We start from the raw sequence: 22,531 nt of genomic DNA, 5'->3' as shown, positions 1-22,531 counted from the left end.
GAGCCAAACTCCATAAAAAGTTATTTTCTCTCTTAGTAAACTTTCAAAACTTTGTCTTTTTGTATCAATTTGTATCTTTATATGACTACTTTACCATATGTGAAAATAAGAAAAATTTAAATATACAAAGCATATAAAAATAACTTATATATCCTTAAAATCTAAGAAAAATAGAGGAAATTCGGATAGCCAATATCTATTCAAGTTAAATTATTTATGTCAGTTTGGTAGCATCATCTGATATAACCTATATGGTAATATCTTTTTATGCAAAAAGAAAAACATTTAATCTTTTGAAATAGAAGTAGGCATTTCATGATTGGCAACAGTATTTTTTTATTCCTAAGGTCAAGGAAAAAGATAATGACCTTGACCTGACCTTGCTTTTAAAATAATACGGTCAAATTTAATCTAATTGATACCATTATTTAATGATAATGTCTTCTTGAATCTATGAAAATTTCTTTAATGTTTATACAAGAAATATGAGAAGAATCCCTCCTTAAGTTTAATATAGTAATTTACCTTAGCGATAAACTAGATACAACAACAAGAACGTAAAAGGATTACAAAGCTCCTTGCAACTTTGTTAATGGGTAATTATCCTACCTCCACAAACAAGTAACGTGTATGTATCTAAGTGTAATACTGTCCGAACTAAATCGGGCCTCCACCAATAAGTATATTAATATCACAATACATTTTAATCACCTGAGTCTGAGGTAGCTATGGCGATATCTTGTGCAGCGAAAAACGCAAAGGAATGAGGGCAACAAAGATAAAGAACATTGATAAATCTCATAAATACAGTAAACACATACTATGCAGGTGATGATGGAATAATACGATGGAAAAGCTAAAGTCAGTCAGTTTTTCATAAAGTTTGATTATTAGTTGGCCATTATCGTCTACAGGCAGTAAACATCCAAATATGAAACAGATGTGGCAGATTCTGTAATACCTTTCATTCTGAGTTCACTGGGATATGACAAATGAATGAGGGTAACTATTGTTAATTAATAAAACGTCGTCGAAATATCTAAATGTCGATTTGAAGGACACAGCAAAAGTGTTCTTCTCGTGTCAAAGTTTTTAAATAAATTTTGCTTCATACAAATATAAAACCAGGTCGGCTTATAAAGGAGCACAATTAATGCCCTTTGGAGTTCCAACGGATTGTTGAAGGACCTAGTCTCCAAAGACTAAATATATATTGTCAATGAGGAACTCCAGTATCTTTTTAGTATCAACTTCAGAGTATTTGTATGTAGAATCAGAATGGTTTTTAATAATGTAATTTTGTAGATGACCAATCACAAGATATTAAAGTGACCTGTGTGACGCAGTGGTTAAAGCGTCTGCTCTAGAGTCGCACAGTATGGAGCTAATCCTTCCGTTGCGGGTTCGAATCCCACTGCGGGGCGTGGAGAATGGTCCTTCGGATGAGACCGAGTAAAAGGAGGTCAGTGTCGCAGCAGTTGTTGGCACGAAAAAGATCCCTCACTGCTCAATGTCCCTGAGTGCCGATTATCGGAATAAATTTGCAGCCCTCCACCGACAAGTGGTGGCGTCTCCATATGAGTGAAAAATTCTCGAGAGGTACGTTAAAACAACAGGCAAACAAGTTTAAGAGTTCCGTTTTTTTAATTGAGGAAAAAGTTGTCTATGATGCCTGCTCTTTAATTTATTGTAAGGAATGGTTGCATAAAGCATATATATTATATGTTTTGATGGTGTTGATGTTTGAAAAGTTATGAGATTTTAAATTCTTCAAAAGTTCTTTGGGGTTCTTAAGAATCGGCATTTGGTTTACACCGACAACGCAAAGGAGGTGGATGACAAGGCGAGGCGGCGAAAGCTACATATCAAGGGTGATACTATTCTTGCATTGTGGCCATAGCAATCTTGATGCCAAATGCTATCGCCCTTGCATTTTAAGGCTTGCATTCTCATTTGCTTTCATTCCCGACCTGACCGTCACGGTAGCTCAGTCGGTAGAGCGTTCGCTCCGTGATCGGAAGGTCGTGTGTTCGAATCACGGCTGCAACTGACCTAAGTCGATAAAAAAAAAAATAGGTAGCACTGTTCCTTCGCCAAGTGCTTGGCACTTTTAGAGTGAAAGTTGCGAGTCTTTCGGATGAGACATTAAAAACCGAGGCGTTGGCACGATAATTAACCGTCACTGCTCAATTGCCCTGAATGCCGAGTAAAGGTCTAAATTTGAAGCCCTTCATCGGTATACGGTGACGTCTCTATATGAGTGAAAAATTCTCGAACGGGAAGTAAAACAACACACAATCAATCAATCATTCCCGATCTTGCTCCCTCACCCCAAGGGCCAGAAATCAAGGGAGTTAGTGACCCTGTATATGGTACACATCTCTTGGATTTTGTAGAAATGTGATTTTCAAAGACGTGTCACAATTACCAATGTAGTTCTAATGTCAAACGATATATGATTAATCCCTGGCCTGATTTCTTTTTGCATCTAGTTTTTCCTTAAAACTAGTGACTTTCATACGTCAAATTAATGCTTGCTATAGATCAAATTCAGATGTTTTACTTTAATAGTGTGTTTCATTATAAAACAAATATGTTCCTGTGGCTCAAAATTATCTTAATGCACTGAAATACATCAGACTGTGTGACAAAAGTAAAATATTTTAACTTGTATCTGTGTCAAATGTAATTTATTTCGTACAGGTCCAACTTCTGTTTAACCATTTGAGAACACAGTTTGGCTTAATATTATTACCTACAAATAACTATATTTAGGTATCCGCTTCTTAGGCCCAAAGAATCAAGGAGGGTTAGCGGGGAATGGGTGTATTTTTTTGAACAATTCATTTTCACCGGAACAACGATAAAATAACTCAGCAATAGGATAAGAGATGTTCATGTGCATTTGTTTTGTTGTTGTGTACTTCTTACCACTGACAAAAAAAACCTACTTACTCTGTTCTATATACATGTACTTCATATAATAAAGTACATGACCGGAAAATATGGGTCAAGTAAAAAAGGACTATTTGATAAATGTACTAACTATTTATAGAGCTATAAAGGAACTATAGACTGCTTGACTCTGTTACAGAACAATCAGTCTCCGAAGTAGGAGGACCTAGTCAAATCAGATTTAAGTGCATTTTTACAGATATCAATCATTAGAATTATTATGTGCGCATTTCCAGTAGTAGAGCACGGTCCAATTTTATTGGAGTAGACCTCTACATTGTCTCCGTTCTTGAGCTTATATATGCAGGAAAAAACTGCCAGCTATAGCCACGACTGACTGAAATATAGCACATGTTATAACACGCAGTCTACAAGGTTACTTAAAGCATTGTTTGGTAAGGTAAAATATCCCCACTACTTTGAGAAAATTTTATCTAAAATATAAAGATATAATGCATTTAAAAGCACTTACATGTATATATAATGTATATCAGACCTATATACTAAGTAGGCATTATGACGGCTATCTGGCCCCCTTTTTTTTAATTAATAAATTTGGTAAAATTAATTTATTTGTCTTTCATCTTGCAAGCGCTATGTCACTTTAAAATTGAAATCTGTTTCATTTTTTTCATGTTGTATTTTGAAATTGAAAAAAAGTTGCATGTCGCTGTAATCATATTAGGGAATGCTTTACAGAAAAGACAATCTTTCCAAAAAGAATGGAAACTCCCAGCAAATGGTGGAAAACCATGGTATCGTATGTGTGGCAAAATATCACTTGATGTAATCTAATCCAACAGCAAAATAACATCGATTTTAAGAAAAAGGGTTAACCTGATTGGCTAGATTCAAAGTGATATTATGTACAAGAAGTATAAAGACACATTTTTTTCTTGCATAGTCTCAGAAAACGGCTTGCCAACATGGCAATAGTATTGCCTAGAACAAACAGCCTGTTGAATATGCATGCACAAAGTTCCAGTTGCACAGGAGTTGCGAGGGAAAATTTGTCATGCTCAATTACAAGCTGTGTAGGCTTCTATGGGAGAGTGGATTTGAGTTTTTGTCTTGGAGATTTGTTACCAAATTCTTCAAATTATGGATTTTTTAATGTAAGTACACAAATTATGTTTCTGTCTGGGCAGCTGTACAAATTATCTCTGTTTACTATGATGCTTTCCTCAATGTACTTTCTAATGATTGTTTGTATTGGGCATTTATAGGAATATCGTACATGGAACAAAAAATCCAGAGATGCAATATAATCCAGTCTGTGGATTTCCTTGATTTGTCATGGGAATACATACTGTAATAGGACAAGAGTTTCGTGACTTTTCCGTCCTTGTGAATATCCACAAGATAAGTCGTCGAGGCATGTTGTTTTACAATTATACATGTTTCCAAACATTGTTTATGATTTAAGTTTGTATTTTTATTATTATCTTATACCCTTACATGTAGGGCAAATCTTTGGTGAAACTGAGCTTTAAGTTGTATAGTAAATGTTTAAGTAATATTTGTAGTTATGTGTATTGTTTTGCATTCTATTTTTTGGTTTATTTATTTATTTACTGTTTTGTTTTTAAATATTATCATTTGTCAAGAAGATTTTTATATTTTTTTTAACATGTAAAATGTGAAGATGAAGAACATTGATCAATCATGTGTTTTAGATGTATTTGTTAATATATTTGATCTTAGGCCAACTTTAAAATAATGTTTAATTTCCCTCTCCCGACTAAGGATGATAAAAATGGGTCGGTAGGTGGGTGACAATTTTTTTTCCTAAAAAATCTTTAACAACTTTCAAAATCTATTGCCCTCACCCGACTAAGGATGATAAAAATGGGTCGGTAGGTGGGTGACAATTTTTTTTCCTAAAAAATCTTTAACAACTTTCAAAATCTATTTTCCAGAATGCATAAAAAATAGTTGACTCCTGGAAGTTAAAAAAAAGTTTTCAGTCGGGCCGTTTTTAGCCAATCCTTCGAGAGATGGCAACCAAACATTTTTTTAAAGATGGCCTTAAATGAGATAGAGTGTCTAAACAAAAATTTGGTTAATGAGCTATTTTCAATACTATTATAAATACATTTTTATGCTCCGGGTCGACATATTATAAATATGTTTAAAACGAACGTTCATTATCAAGAACACATTTTACATGTATATGTACCAAAATGTTTATTTGTTTGATATAATTGATTCAAACTTTAAATATGCATTTTGTTGTTTTAATTGGTTGTACGCAGTTTAGTTTTCTGTATGTTCTCTATGTGTAAACAAAAATTGATATTCACTATGTGTTATTAAATTTTGGTTGTTGTTTTTTCATGGTTAATATACATTAGATATTATAGAGAGGACTTATATAGGCAGCGCCTGCTGTCCAATCCTTTTGTGGTTATTCATAATAAAATAATAAATTAAATATGTTAGATATACCACACATTAGTTATTCAACTAGATGTGAACCATTTTTCTCTTAAAAATGGAAGACTGTTTTCCAATTGAAATTAAAAAACTTTTCTGAAAAGCACTGATTTGCATAAATTAAAACTTGGATGTGAATTGACTGAATTGACAATTTCAATGTAGAGCTGATTATCCTAAGTGAATTGACCAAATGTAAACCTTCCAGAAAAATATGACTTTTATTATTATTATTATTATTATTATTATTATTATTAAGCAAGTTTGTCGTGATGCTCTTGGTCAACTAAATGAGAGGAGAAAATGCTTTCACCTTAGCAATAAACTTAAAAAGCAAATTCGATAAAATCCTTTTTAAAATTTATAATGCCACCAGCTATCTAATCAGAAAAATGGTTACTGCGAGGACCCTTAATAATGAATGTTTTATCACCTAATTCGTCAGTTTTTTCAAGAAATTAAACCAATAAAAATATGTTTAAAAATTATTTGCGTTAAATTGTCAGAAAATTTTATGATGTGACAAGGATGAAGTTAACGAACATCATAAGATCTACAAACAATACAAATCTGTGAACAGGGCAGAAAGCAAACAATGGAAATTCCAGATGTGGAATTAGGGGTGCCAGAACAAGCAAGCATCTCCTGTCAACCGGTCACACCCGCCGTGAGCCCTATGTATTGATCAGGTAGACAGAGCCCTATGTATTGATCAGGTAGACAGAGCCCTATGTATTGATCAGGTAGACAGAGCCCTATGTATTGATCAGGTAGATAGAATAATCTGTAGTCAAATTTTGTTTAAAACACAATGACCCAATAATTGGTGAAATATATCAGTTAAAATACGACCCAATGATAGGCTCTATTTGTAAACAAGGTCATTATAACAACCATAGAATTTACGAAATGTTGACATTAAACGAGGTTGTTCAAATCCCTGTAACATCAACTTATCTGTCAGTAGCCTGTCTCGGTTTTAAAAATCGATCGTACTCAGAGCATGCTCTTCAGTATTAAATAAGTTGGGAGACGTAAACACTACATGCAGGTGATAGCGGAATATTACTGCATTAATAAGAAAGTTGTCGATGGAAAAGCTGAAGTCGTCTCGTTTGTCATACAATTTAGTTTTAAGTTGGCCCTTATCGTCTATTGTCAGTTAATCATCCAAATATGAAACAGATGTGGCAGACTCTGTGGAGTCTTCTATTTAACCTACACAAAAAAAAAATCAGAACCATGGTTTGACAAATATTTATACAACCGGTATTTACGTCTTAGACTAACTTGTCCTGGAACCCATATGTACATGGCAAGTATTACAGACTACTTCTGAAACTGTTAAACTTATTTTTCAGTGTTTTTTTTTTTTCCAAATTTCTAGATTATCTGCCTTTATTAATATTCAAAATATTATGCGAATTTTTCTTAATTTTGTTTTTGAACTCTTGATCACTATAGAGGTATTGTTGGAATTTATAAGCAGACTGTTCAATCCAAGTTTTGCACACTTTTGGTTCCAGTGTTAAAGATTTCGGGGAGTTACATGTATATTGATTAAAGTTTGCAAGTATACATCACTTAATTTTTACAGTGATGATAGCTTAGAGGTCTTTCTAAAAGTGATACATAAAAAAAAAAGATTTCTCTTTAAACAAATATCATTTTCTAAGGGAGGATAAATTACGATACCGAAACTGGATTCCAAAACTACATAAAAATCCTTACAAAGGAAGATACATAACGGGTTCTAGAAAATGTTCCAACAAGACTCTCTCTTTACTCCTCACAAAAATGTAAACAGCATTTAAGGAAGTAGAAAATTCAGAATTACTGTGCAACATATTCAATAATTAGTGTTAATCAGATGTGGATACTTTTTAAAGAACTCAAAGGATCTCTTAGAAAATTTCAAATTAATTTTTTTTTTTTACCAAAATCAATAGCATCAAAACGTACTATCTCTGAACACTTTTTACAACCATTCTCCATGGTAGATTAAAGACCAGGCTTTTTGACGTCATAGACAACTGCTTTTTCAATAAAAATGGAACTCGTAAAGATACCTCACATACCTTGTTACTGGTCATCTGCAAACTTATTTGTTAAACAAAACATTCTGATTCTATACACACAAATACTCTGCAGTTGATATTAAAAAGATGCTTGAGTTTCTGATTGACAATATCTATATAGTTTTGAAGACAAATCTGTTGGAATTCCCATTGATAATTTTTGTACCCCGTTTTAGCAGACCTGTTTTTTGTATTTTATCAATTCACAATATTCAATTTCATTCCTACCTTGATTAGAAATACTTACATGTATATCCCTTTGAACTCGGAAAAAAGACATCAAAGAGTCTAAAACATCTGTTTCATATACGAGGGTTGTCAAAAAGTCGTAGACAGGGTAAACAATTTAGTTTATCTGTGCTAAATTAAATTTCTTTTATTGTCAGAGTAAAATGCAAGATTTTATGATTGTGAATTAAAAGTTTAATGATAATAACACATTGAATAAAAAAAATAATAATAATGTAAAAATGGAGAACGTGTGTTAGTGTACATCGGCGCACGAAAGCAAGCGTAATTCACGTCTTTGATAACGTCATGATCATTTTTAAGTACTGCTCCCTGTGTTTACATGTAACACGAGTCCCTTAAGCATCTCAATGATTTTTGGGCTAGCAAACCACTCTTGACTGAGGGTCTCACTGAAATTCACCACTATCCTTAATTTTTTTTTTCATATTTAATTCTCAGTCCTCGAAAGGTCGCCCTTCATTGTAGGAAGCAGAGAATACACAAAATTTTCCGTCGTCGATTGTGACCCATAACGTTCCTCTATGGAACGCCGAATTAACAGATCGTATAAGCAGGATTTTTAGCGAGGATTTAATTTTGGCATTATTAGCGAGGGTTTTGAGATCGCTCAAATTGAATATCGCTATTAATTTATCCCGCATTGGTTGTTAAAGCTATCTTGGTTGACATTATAGAATCGCTAAAATTACTTCTCGCTAAAAATATATACCTTTTTTTTTTTGATAAATCGCTTAATTTGCGTCTCGCTAAAAATTCAACTTATACGTATATTCAAATATTTGAACCTATCTTCAATCAATTGTACATATCTCCAAATGAATTAAAGATAGCTTTAATTCATTTGAAGATAGCCGGGTACAATTGATTTGAAGATAGGTACAAATGCCATGAATTAAAGATAGGTAAAATTGATTTAAAGATAGGTGAAATTGAATTGAACCTATCTTTAATTTTAAAGATACTGACAATAACAACTACTTCCAATAAAAATGCTCTGTGCAGTTCCCTCCATGTTCAAGACGCTGTAAGAGCGAGCTTTCATTATTTTCAAGAACACAAAACGAATTGAACTTAGGTATAATTGAACTGTACCTGTATCTTCAAATCCTTTGTTGATATGTTTCAATTGTACCTATCTTCAAATCAATTGTACCTATCTTTAAACCAATTGAACCTATCTAAATGAATTGAAGATAGGTATCTCGCTCGTCTTCAACACATTACAGGTTAGAACTTGACCAATGAAATCCTTCGTAATGAAACAAATAAACAATCTTCGGATACAATACAAATGAAAAATTATCGAATTCAAATGAAAAATTATACAATATAAATTAAAAATTATACAATACAAATAAAAATTATACAATACAAATAAAAAATTATACAATGCAAATGAAAAATATAGAATACAAATAAAAAAAAATATACAATACAAATGAATTTTTTTACAATACAAATAGAAAATTTAGAATGCAAATAAAAAGTTATACAATTCAGACGGAAAATTTTAGAGTACAAATGCAAAATTACAGAATACAAATAAAAATTATACAATTCAAATATAAAATTATACAATACAAATGATAAATTTTACAATGCAAATGGAAAATTATAGAATACAAATAAGAATTATACAATACAAATGAAAAAAAAATATACAATATAAACAGAGAGGATCAAATATTGCAATGTTTGACATGCCATAAATGAGTGTCGATGACGTTATTATTATTGTTGTTGTTGTTACATGAAATATACAGAACGTATGATTTTTTTTCTCATCGGGATCGATATTGTATTTTAAAGAAAAAGTGAAAATAGCCCACCGGAAGGTCGATAATAGTTATATAAGATTTGTTGTAGTACTTGATTTTGGATGGGACTGTTTTATAAAGAATTAAAGTGAGTATGATTTTTTGTTATTCCAGTAGCAGATCTATGTTTGAAATTAAAGTATTATAAATGAGTAAGTTTATGTCACAGAAACTGTTAGATTTACAAAATGTCTTCACTGAAATTGCATAGTGCCATCTTGATACCCGGCAGTTATCAGCTGATGCCATAACCATACTTTTATTCACTAGGATCTGAAATAAGTTTAACGTATAATACATATTGTGGTTTTTTTTCCTCAAGGAGCCAAAAGGAATGTTAACGTTTTTATTCTTGGGCTGTTGGTATGAGTGACCCGAAATTCCTCTGACTCATACTCCGCCCTTAACCCTTTCATCAGTTCATATGGACATATGTTTTCAAGGAAGGGGCATTGTACACACCATATTGAAAACAAAAACTCTCCAAATACCAATTAGGATAGGTCTTTTTTTATCCATTCTGTCATTTTGTAATAATTTCCCATGCCCATTTGTCATGCTGGGATGCAGAAATATTATTTTACTTCTTTGCTATTCACATATTTGTGTCTTACTTTAATTATACATCATAACATGTTTATCATCATAAACGGATCAGTGGAATCACCCTAGTCAAAATTATACATTATGATGTTGTAAGATGTTTTAGTGATCTATATTTTTACGAAACTTAACACAATGGCTAAGGTCTGTATTGCTATGTTCATTGTCGTTGGGATCATGGACTCCCAGGTGAGATCTGACTCTTCCCAAGAAATTTCCATATAAGAAGGTAGTGTAAGAGTGGGAGGACTCTCGAATTATTGATGATTTTTTTCGAATAATTTTGTTTTATCATCTGACTTTTTGCAATAGATGGAACTCGTAAATATACTTACCTTGTCATTGGTCATTTGCAAAATTATTTTGTTAAAAAACATTCTGATTGTACACACAAGTACTCTGAAGTTGACATTAAAAAGATGCTTGAGTTTCTGATTGACAATATCTATGTGGTTTTTGGAGACCAGGTCTTCCAACAATCTATTGGAATTCCTATGGGTACCAATTGCGCCCTGGTATAAGCAGACCTTTTTTTGTATTCATATGAAGCAGAATTTGTCCAAAATCTTGTATGTGAAAAGAAGAAAACACTTGCTGTGGCGTTCAACTCGACATTTAGATATATAGACGACGTATTGTCAATTAACAATGGCTATTTTCATTCTTATGTCGATACGATATATCCTGGTGAACTTGAGATAAAAGATACCACAGAGTCTGACACATCTGTTTCATATTTGGATATTTTACTTGAAAAAGACGTTAATGGTAATCTAACAACCAAGCTTTATGATAAACGTGATGACTTTAACTTTTCAATCGTCAACTTCCCTTACTTATGCAGCAATATACCTTCATCACCTGCATTAGGGGTTTATATCTCTCAGTTGATTCGATACGCAAGAGCATGCTCTACATATGTACAATTTCTAAAACGAGGTAAATTATTGACAAATAAGTTGATAAAACAAGAATATCAGCTGTCTCATTTAAAGTCATCATTTCGTAAGTTCTATGGTCGATACAATGACCTTGTCAGCAAATACAATAATTATTTATCATTGAGTCAAATGCTGACTGACGTTTTTCATACTAATTGTTAGGCCATTATTTACACACTGAATTGTCGACGGATTTCTCCGTTATTTCCCGATCATGACAAGGAGCACACGGCGGGTGTGACCGGTCAGCAGGGGATGCTCACTCCTCCATGGCACCTGATCCCACCTCTGATGTTTGGAGGTCCGTGTTTGCTCTGCTCCTATTTTGTATTGTATAATGGACTTTTGAGCTTGAATACTGTTCATTATCTCCATATATTTCATCTGCATATCGGTCTCCATGAAACTTCATGAACCCAAAACTTAATGACTACATTTTGGCAAGGGCTAGTTAAATAAAACTCTGCAGTAGAGTTTATAATTTTTAGCTCACCTGAGCTGAAAGCTCAAGTGAGCTTTTCTGATCACATTTTGTCTGTAGTCCGTCTGTCTGTAAACTTTTCACATTTTTGACTTCTTCTCCAGAACCACTGGGCCAATTTCAACCAAACTTGCCACAAAGCATCCTTGGGTGAAGGGGATTCAAGTTTGTTCAAATGAAGGGCCAGGCCCTCTTTCAAGGGGAGATAATAAAGAATTAGTGAAAAATTAATAACATCTTTTAAAAATCTTCTTCTCAAGAACCACAGGGCCAGGAAAGATGAAACTCATGTGGAAGCATCCTCAGGTAGTGTAGATTCAAATTTGTTCAAATCATGATCCCCGGGGTAAGGGCAGGGCCACAATGGAGGATCAAAGTTTTACATAGAAATATATAGGAAAAATCTTCTTCTCAAGAACAGCAAAGCCGTGATGAGTCATATTTATATGGAAGCATCCTCCTGATGACCCCCGGGGATAGGGTGGGGCCACAATTGGGGATCGTTAATTTTACTTGGGAACGTATAGGAAAATATCTTCTTCTCAAGAACTGAAAATCATGTTTAGATTTGGAAGCATCCTCAGATAGTGTAAATTCAATTTTGTTCAAATGAAAAACCCTAGGGGGTAGGGTGGGGCGCAGTGGGGGATCAAAAGTTTTACATAAGAACATATAGAAAAAATATTTCTTCTCAAGAACAGAAAAGCTGTTTAGTCATATTGATATGGAAGCATCCTCAGGTAGTGTAGATTCAAGTTTGTTCAAATGATGACCCCTTCGATAGGGAGATGCCACAATGGGGGATCAAATTTTTACAAAAGAATATATGGGAAATTTTTTTTAAAATCTTCTCAAGTACAACAAAGCCATTTGTTATATTGACATGGAAGCATCATCATGTAGTTTAAAATTCAAGCCCCCCCCCCCCCAGTAATCTTTTCAATACTGAACTGATTTGTGCTTTTGCCTAGCCAATGTGCTCAAGTGAGCGATGTGGCCCATGGGCCTCTTGTTTGTGTATGTACCAAATATGATATATTCACTAGCAATGAATCTCATCATTTTTTTTTCTTGACAAAAAAATAATACAATATGTAATAATAAAATAAAATTAAACACCTACCTGTATTTTTTTTTAGATAAAGAAATTTTATAATGTCGAGTGCATGTAGATATATTGTATACAATTGCACAGATTTTTGAATATGTTTGTCTTTCAGAATATGTAATTTGGAAAGGTGCAACATGCATTGGACAGTGACATTAAGTAACAAAGCAATGATGCATTATTTTAATTTTCCACGATAACATTACACACTTCTGCCGAGTTTTATATCAGGAAAGGTCAGCAACATGATATCTGAAACAGGAAAGCCTTCTGTGAATACAACAGTCCCTCATCCTAACATTATAGAAATGCACATGCTAGATCTGTACAAGTTCTTTCCAACTATGACTTTTTCGTCTTGTGCCATGAGAGTGTTCTACTACCCATTTACAAAGGTCACAATTCTCCAACAGCAACAGAAAGGTATGTATGTTGAAATCCCTTGTCCATATTGTCAGGATGTTGATATTATATACATATATTTACATTTACTGTTTTTTAATTTTAGTAAGCCAACTATGAAATTGATTTGAATGTCATTTTTGTGTATAGTCACTCAAAGAAATATACATGTACATGAGAAATTGTGTTATGGTGAATCAAAATAATGCAATGGAAATGTAAAAAAAATATATATATAACGACATAGGGCAGCAAAAAATTTAAATATGGAGTGTATTTTGGGTTTTTTTTTAGAGCATTAAAATGTATATACATGTATAACATGTATAAGGATTTTTTTTTAGTTTGTGAATGTCATTGGTTTGTAAATAACACAGACTTGCACATGGGCATATTTTTCATGAAGTGCAAGTGCGTATATGTCCAAAAAGTTGATAGAATATAAATGTCTCTCTTTGAATTTAAGAACAGACACATTTCCGCCATATAATGTAACTTTAAGGTGAATGCAATGTTATATGTTATCTACTTTGTAGAGAAAGAGAAACTTTATAAGAATATAACTGATGCCTTTGCCAAGATTTATCGGAGACAGGGAGTTAATGGACTTTTTAGGGGAGTGACATTTCGAGCATTTGGACAGACCCTGTCCTCTCTAACGTATGTTAGTACTTATGAAGTTGTACGAGAACTGACTTCACACCCGTTTATAGCAGGATTTACTGCCTCATGCACAGCCTCTTTCATAAACTGTCCATTTGATGTGGTAAACCAGTATGTGATTCTGTTATCAAAGCAGGCTAGTAGTCAACAAGAAGTCCAAATTCTTAAAAGCCTCCAGCCTTTGCGGTACCCCAAAGAAATTAGACATGGAGGACGTTGGATATTAGAGAGTTCAGTTATTAAAGATGTGGGAAATCGACATGGACTTAAGGGCTTTTGGAGAGCTCTGCCATTGCTGATGATTAACAATGGACTTCATAGTGCCTTGTGGTGGTCCTCCTTTGAATTTGTGTCAGGTAGTCATACTTTCAGCTCTGATGTTCCAGTTATTCAGATTTCTCATCATTCATTACAGTCACAAATAAAGTGTGATTTGCTTGAATCATAGAAAAAATTCCAAATAACTTTTTAATGAAGCAATTTTAATTAAAATCAATACTTTACTGGTGATGATTTAGGTGGTAAGTATGTATATGACCCTTCAATAAAGTAAATTTGACAGTTCTTCTGTTTGGAAGAAACATAACATTTCTCATCAATAACTTTCATGAATACTGCTGAAACAATGTCAAATCAAACAAAGAAAATACACAGATTTATTGTAAGGGTTTCAGCCATTTTCATAAGAACAAGAATCCTCAAGTTTGAATCATGATATTGCCTTATATGTTGTAAAGGAGATGGGTGAACATGACGAGCGATAAGCCTATAGTGTGACAAACATGAAGATGAAAAATTAAATTTCTATTATATCAAAATTTTCCTTAATATTTCGTCTAACATTAAAATATACTTTATGTAAAATCTCTACAATTTGCAAAAATCCCTCAAAGATTGAAATTATTTGCCTGTGAAATATTAGACACACACTAAAGCGGGCAAAAAGAGTAATTTTCGCATACTATAACACTATTTTTCGATATGAGTGGGTCTTCGCTCCACCTTTTTGAAAGTTAATCCTCAAAGTTTGCATAAAAATATACATTTTTTGGTTACCAAAAATATGGAGCAATGACCCACTATACCTTAAAAATATACTTTTATGACATAACATTCGCATCTTTTCGAGAAATACTTGAAGTCCATTAAGTCAAGGGTCATATCACAAACATGATTTAAATGCCACTGTTCGTCAGGACTTGTGTAGTCTAGTGGTTAGCGTGCTAGTCTCGAAAGAAAATGATTCTCAGGATTTTTATTGCTAGGGTTCGAACCCCACGAATACCACATTAATTTTTTTCATAAAAGAATAAATTTTGCCAAGAAAATTTTCCTCAGAAAAGTTTTGTTTATCACAATTACATAAATTTCAATAATGAGAACTTTGCTCTAAATATTAAATTCACAAACTGAACATGATTTTTACATTTCTGAAGCTATAGGCTTTCTGCACGCTATGTTCGCCCATCTCCTTTTGCTTGTATGCTTGAAATAAGGGAGTGGTGTTTTGTAGGTATTCTGGCCAATATGTATCCTGAGAAATCTAGAGTGCTGAGGAATACTGCCAGTGGTGTTATATCAGGATTCGGAGTAGCGATAATAACAAATGGTCTCTCCATCACAACCACAAGAGCACAGGTAAATTAATTTTGTATATTTGAAGAGCAAGAGGCCCATGGCCTAAAGTGCTAACTGAAGATGGAGGTTTATTCTGGACTATAAAGTTTTTAGAGTATCATATACACTTTTCATTTCTTTCAATCTGAAAATTTTTATTGTCAATAAATTTTTAGCAATTTTTGCACATGCTATGCATATGTAAAAAAAAAAAAAAATCATAAAAATAAACAAAAAAAGTAATTTAATATCAAACAAATTTTAATTTATTTTTGAATGTAAAATTCTTTTTTTAATGTTATGTTTTAATCAATCATTTGTGAAAAGAGGTTTTGATCTAACTAAAATGAACTTGAATATTTTTATTCTTAATAATTTTTATCTGAAGGTTTGTTTACGAGATTTAATTCTGCAGTTCTTGTATGTACGAGGGTTGATCGAAAAGTAATGTCACAACTACTATAAAATCTTTAATAATTGAATGGTATCAACAAATATTTGCATACTAATTCTCCTAATTATTTTAATTTTAGTTTTTTACCTTAAAATTTTATTCTAATATATGCAGTACTTTTTAATATTTTTTCAATGAACACAAAGTTAGTTCTCGAGGTCTCGTCTGTCACCGCACGGCAGGAATATTACGAATGTCCTTTAGATGTTACTTTTCAGCACTTATTTTCAGTTCATCCGCATATCTTAAATAAACATCTCACGTGGTTCTTTTTAATAATTTTACTGCAATTTTATCATAAATTGTCTTGTTTCGAGTTATTGTAATAAAATTATTTGAACATGTCCAAATTTTATTTTTAAATTCATTCTTTTTGCATAGATCTAAGTTGCAGATGAACTGAAAATGACTGCCAAAGAGAAACATCATAACGATGTTGATATCATCTTTGCTGTGCGATGATTGATGAGACCCAACATTGTGTTTATTTTAATATATAAAAGTACTGCATATATATCTGAATGAAATTTTAAGGCAGAAGTGAAAAAAAAAAGAGGTATTAGTATATTAAATTTTGTGGATAACATTCGATTATTAATTAAAAAGAATTTATAGCAACTGTTGTGACATATTACTTTTGGATCAACATACCATAAAAACCTGACACTAATTTGGAGACAATTACAATAATAAGTGAGACTTTAATTGTCAAACAATTGGCCATAGCACTTCTCCCACATTGATTATCGGTTCTCTGCAGCCCAATATTATCTTTGGCAGCTTTTGTCTTCTCTGTTTGAACTACATGTATGTGTGCACTGAAGGGACGTGAAATTTCCCATTGCATGCATGCTGACCTAAAATAACAGAGTACATATAAGCAGCTAGGTACCTAAGAAAAACACAACACTTATTTTTACATCAGTTATTAAAAAAGATTATTACATCTTCATTGGTGAAATACTGTGATTTATTTATAGAATAAAAGTGATATTCTCTCACAGTGTGAAGGGATACCAAACTGATATTTTGTCACAGTGTGAAAGGATATCAAAGTAAGTAAAAAATGATTTCTGGCCTGTAATAAGATAGAGATACAACTAAACCATCTTGATAGAGACTAAAACTGCCAATTTCTTCCCAAGTATGTTGCTAAAATCCATAATACAATGTTTTCAATCTCCAAAAAACTGCTTATCTATGGCGACTCAACTGCTCAACTGTGATGTCATAGCCTATGACACTGTGTTAAGAAAAGACAGAGGCAAAGGGAAAATCAAAGAAAATGTAATAAACAGAAAATTCAATGTTTTGTAGTTTGATATGAAATTTATTTCACTTGTGAGACAGAAAAATATCAAAAAATCCTGTCCCACTCGTGAAATAAATTCCATATCCAACCACAAAACAATGAATATCCTCTATTTATTTTCTCCACCTAAGCTTTGAATTCTGATAAATAAAAACTTTTATTTTTTGTTGTTTTTCCTTTATTTTTAACAATGATGTGAATTTGCAAAATTTAGAAGCATAAAAATAAAGTACATGTATACTACTGTGACCCAAATTTGCAAAAAGAAATCAATGTAAAAATTTTCCAGTTTACAGTGGTCAGTTTGGTATTTTCCTATAACTTGTTTACTTTGTTTTACATTCTGTTTTCTTTCCCCTTCTTTGATTCTTCATTTTTTATGTAATAATTCATCATCACAAGCCACAGGTTTTGTGTCCATTCTGTTTCCACAAACCTGTGGCTTTCTACTGTGAAATTTGCTCATTCCCATAAATATTGATGACACTTATTCAACAAATGGAATATTGATCTGATGCTTTTTGCCAGAAGTTTAACGTCCCTCTCAAGAATTTTTCACTCATATGCAGACGCCACCATTTGCCGGTGGAGGGTTGCAAATTTAGACCTATACTAGGCACTAGGGGCCATTGAGCAGTGAGGGATCTTTTTTGTGCAAGCACCTACTGCGACACGGGACCTCTGTTTATATGGTCTCATTCAAAGGACCGGTCTCTACGTCCTGCAGTGTGATTCGAACCCGCAACATAAGGATCAAGTCCTTACATTGCGACTCTAGAGCAAACAATCTAACTACTTACTCCAATGAAAAATGATTGACATACCGGTATCCTATATTTGGATGTAAACATAACCAGCAAATATCAATTTTGATTAAATTTCCTTGTCTTAAAAACAAAATGCTATTCAGCTTATATTTGCACAAAATCCGCATTCAAAACTCTGTCTTTTAATGTTAAGCTTTATAAGTATTTAAGAATATATTTACTTGCCTCTGTTCTTCAGGATCTATTGTTTTTTTATCAATAAATCTGTGAAGCAATATAGCAAATATGATTTCATTTAAGAACTTCAATGTAAACCTACCCGAATTGCTACAGAATGATTTCATTTGTCGAAATAAATCTGACATTACTTTAAAATGAATATTCAGTGATTCATTCATGAGAATGAGCAATTTTTGCAGTAGGCAGCCAAGAGTATTTGGAAATAGAATTGACACAGAATACCTGTGACTTGCAAAGATGCATATAATTTAACAACTCATTTGTAATTAACTGCCATTCAAGATATTTAGTAAATACAATGTAGTTATTTAATTAACAGTTAATCAATTACAATGTATCTATCATTTCTGCAACGTTTTTTCATTTTGTCTAGTTTGATATTGTAATGAAACTTGATGAATTATATATTGAAATCCAGTGTGTCATTTCAAATACATGTATATGGAATGGAATGAGTAAGTTGAGACTTTGATTAAAAACATGTGCAAAAAAATTTCTGAAATCTTTCCTTATTTAGAACAGAAAATGATATTATCTGGGTAGTACATGATATTTGTGACTGTTTCAGGTTAGCCAGACAAGTATACAGGTAGCTGCCATGAATCTCTACAGAGACGAAGGGCTTTTGACATTTCTTACCAAGGGGCTGCGTCCCAGGCTCATACAGAACATTTTATTTTCATTCCTCGCTACACTTGTATATGATTCTGTAAAACAGTTCTCTTTAAAAGAAGAATACAAATCCCAGGTCACATGGTGAAGAACATTCAGCTGTAGGCAATTTCTAGTATAGAATACAGGGAACCTAAACTATTTCTACAGGTACAGTGTAAATGAACATGTATAATTTTTAAAATTATTTCTATTTATCTGTATTTTTACCAAATTAGGAACTGTGATTCTGTGAAATGATTTTATTGCATAAGTATTTTATTTTTAATGTCCCATATTAAGCAATAGTTTGAGGAATGGGTTGTCACAAAAAGGGAATCCAAACAGTGGCTCAGGCATGAGTTTATTGATAGTATACTAGTCATTAAGATAAATATTTGTACTAAACATGCACACTAGTATTTCTTTTATAACTTGTGTCACCTTGCCCAGAGGGTAGTTTTAAAGAAAAGATTAAAATAATGGTTTTAGGTGGTACATTATCTTTAAAAAATTGTTTGGTTGCACCTCTCCCGACCGACTGGCTAAAAATGGCCCAACTCAAACTTTATTTTATCCTTAAGGAAGCAATTATTTTTAGCTCTTCTGAGCCAAAGGCTCAAAGAGCTAATGCTATGGCCATTTGTGCAGTGTGCGTAAACTTTTTAGAATATGGGCCATAACTCAAGAACGCTTTGGCCAATTATTGTCAAATTTGTCACTGGGTATCCTTGGCCCAAGGGCTCTGGTTTATACTAAAACTTGGGTTGTGACCCTTAAACAAGGGGAGATAATTAGGAAAATAGAAACAAAAGTACTGGTTGCTGAAAAATCTTCTCAAGAACCACTGGGCAGATTATCACCAAACTTACACAAAAGGATGAGGATACATGTATGTTGTAGATTAAAATTTGCACGGGGATTTAGCCTGGGGCAAAGGGCGTTGTCTCAAGGTCAGTTCAAAGTTGACCAAAAATTACATTTTATTAAAATGTTGATATTTTGCTTAATATAAGGACTAGGATCATCAAATCTTGTCAGTTGATGCATCTAAGGACCTCATATCACGTTGACTCAAAAGTAGGTCACGGTGACCTACTTCGTAAATTTTGCGGCCATTCTTTTTAAAATGATTTAGAGGCATATTTTGAACAATTTAAGGCCTATGATCATCAAACTTTATCAGTTGATGTATCTTGGGTCTTCAAAGTACGCCAACTAAAAAGTAGGTCACCTTGACCTACTTTTTGAATTTTATGGCTAATATTTTTCAAAACAATTAAGATCATTAATTCGAATACTGAGAAGTTTAGAATCATTAAATCTTGTAAGATGATGCATCTTGGGGCGATAAAACATATTTATTAAAAAGTTGGTCACAGTGACCTACTTTTTGAACTTTGCAGGAATTTGATTTCAAAGCATTTTAGAAGCATAATTTGGACATTTTAAGGCCTATGATCATAAAACTTTGTAAGGGGATGCATCTTGGGTCTTCAAAAAACGTCAACTGAAAAGTAGGTCACTGTGAACTACTTTTCAATTTATATGGCTATAATTAAATATTTTGGGTACTAATTGGCTTAGAATCATCAAACTTTGTCAGTTGATGCATCTTGGGTCATCAAAGTATGTCATCTGAAAAGTAGGTCACTGTGACCTACTTTTGAAATTTTATGGTTATAATTTTAAAAATATTTTAGGTATTAATTGGCTTAGAATCCTCAAACTTAGTTGATGCATCTTGGGTCCTCAGAGAATGACAAGTGATAAGTAGGTCACCATGACCATTACTTAGGTACTAATTGGCTTTGAATCATCTTTGATTCTCAGAGTGTTTCATCTAAAATGTAGGTCATGATGACCTACCTTTGGAATTTCAAGGGTTTATCTAAATATACTGGATACTTAGAGGCTTCAAATAGAAGTGATAGGTTGTACAGTTTATCAGAAGAGCGATTCAAGGCCCTTGGGCCTCTTGTTTATGCATTCCAGAAAAAAGATTTTGAAAATTCCTCATTGATTTTGAAAATTTCTTTGAAAAAAAAAAGTTCTCACCTACCTACTGACTCAATTTTTCCAACCTGAGTCGGGAGAGGGCAAGCAAACATTTTAAAGTTGGCCTACTATATAAGTGAATGGCTAATTAATTCAATACATAATTTCCTATTGATTTCAGATCAAAGATAGGTCATATTATTTTGTTCTGTTCATTCATATGTCTTCCTCTTCATTGATGTCTTTAACACTAGCCATAAATATAAATGCAAGTTCAAAGGTTGAAGAAAAATCTCCACCAAAAAAAAAATTGGCCACAGTTGTGAAAATTGTGTTTCATATAAAAACATCTCGTTTTATTTTATTTTTAAATCAGATTTTTGCTTTATTCTTTTTAAATCAGATATTTGGGTGTTTAATGAATTGTGATTAATCTGCTTTTAGAAAATTTGTTCACAATTTAAAGCATGAACCTTGTTAAGGATAATGTGTCGATACTGTTGGAAGAAGTTTTGAACATAAAAAAAAGGAAGATGTATAATTTGGCATTATTAACATTTCCTTTTATGTCACACTTGTTTGTCAAGACTTTTAACAGAGGAGACTAGATAGGTGCTTATGTTTTATTTGATATGTAAATTGTTTAGAGTTGAATTAATATGGTTGTATTAGGGAAATGCACATATGAGCAAGCTAGTAAATTAAATAATTTTTCATAAAACTTGTTTTAACTGGATTTCTATATGATGGTTTTGCTGTGTACAAATTGTTTAAAAGTATTTATTGATTAATAAGTGTACCTCTTATGATTTTGTTTTAGAAATCAGAAATTTTGAGGTATGGCTAATCTTTATATCAAAGATATTGTGAGTTTTATTTTCTTCATTGTATTTTTAATAAATGATTCCATACTTCCAGAAATAAATACAGAATAGCTTTGAGTTTACAGATACATTTGTTGCATGTTTGATGAAGACTAATTTTATTTGTGTCCTGATTCCACTACATGTTTACATGGCTTATAAAAAGATGGCAGAGATATCATGCAGAAATATAGATTTAATCTCACAGCCAAACGCATCTCTTTCTTTTGGACCAATATTGAATTAATTATTGCTTTGAGATAACATTTTATTGTTTCTATAAAGGAATTGTAATTTTTATGTTCTTATTTTTAGCTTTGATATATTACATTCTACAAACTAAAAAAATAGCACTATATAAAAAAAACTTTTCACTGGTAAAAAGGAAATACTTCCAAGATTAATATTATTTATTTATTTTTAAATTAATATTTACCCATTTATTGTATACATTTAGTAAGCAGTTTATGATATCTGCTTTATTCTTGAGATACTTATATTGTTACATCCTGGACTTATAACTAGCTATTTTACTGAGGTGGAGGATTATTGAAGCAAATCTATTTCATTCTGATGATTTTATTGATGATACAGATATTTTAAGGGCCAGTGATACTTAAGAGCCATTTTATGCCTTGGAACTCCTATGTAGAGCCATGGCATGCACAGTCCCAGAATCTCTCCAAACTCTCTATGATAAAAGTCAATGATATCATAAACATATATCAGGCAAAAATCGGTTGCTATGTGTCATGGTTATCATGGCAATATGCCCTAAAGTTGAAAATGGCACTTTTGAACATGTTCTGTTTCCAAAAGGTGAAGATGCATGAAAAATATTTGAGAAACCAATTTTTACATATGTTACTATGAAAACAAAATACTGAAAAGCA

At 32.5% G+C, this 22,531-nt stretch overlaps 1 protein-coding gene across 1 annotated transcript; it reads left to right on the top strand.

Moving 5' to 3' along the window:
- Positions 1 to 9,544: 9,544 nt before the first annotated feature.
- On the top strand, positions 9,545 to 21,716 carry LOC133181937 (solute carrier family 25 member 44-like). The gene is made up of 5 exons (XM_061316588.1): positions 9,545 to 9,626; positions 12,784 to 13,094; positions 13,610 to 14,092; positions 15,250 to 15,374; positions 18,695 to 21,716. The coding sequence occupies exons 2-5, from the start codon at positions 12,917 to 12,919 to the stop codon at positions 18,884 to 18,886; spliced, it is 978 nt and encodes a 325-aa protein (XP_061172572.1). The 5' UTR covers positions 9,545 to 9,626; positions 12,784 to 12,916; the 3' UTR covers positions 18,887 to 21,716.
- Positions 21,717 to 22,531: the final 815 nt, after the last annotated feature.

Source organism: Saccostrea echinata, unplaced genomic scaffold (genome assembly GCF_033153115.1).
Source record: "Saccostrea echinata isolate AGI-Se365-2 ecotype Australia unplaced genomic scaffold, CSIRO_AGI_Sech_v1 ptg000009l, whole genome shotgun sequence".
NCBI classification, from domain to species: Eukaryota; Metazoa; Mollusca; class Bivalvia; order Ostreida; family Ostreidae; genus Saccostrea; species Saccostrea echinata.
Note: the sequence above shows the minus strand (reverse complement) of the source record. Positions and strands in the feature narration are given on the sequence as shown.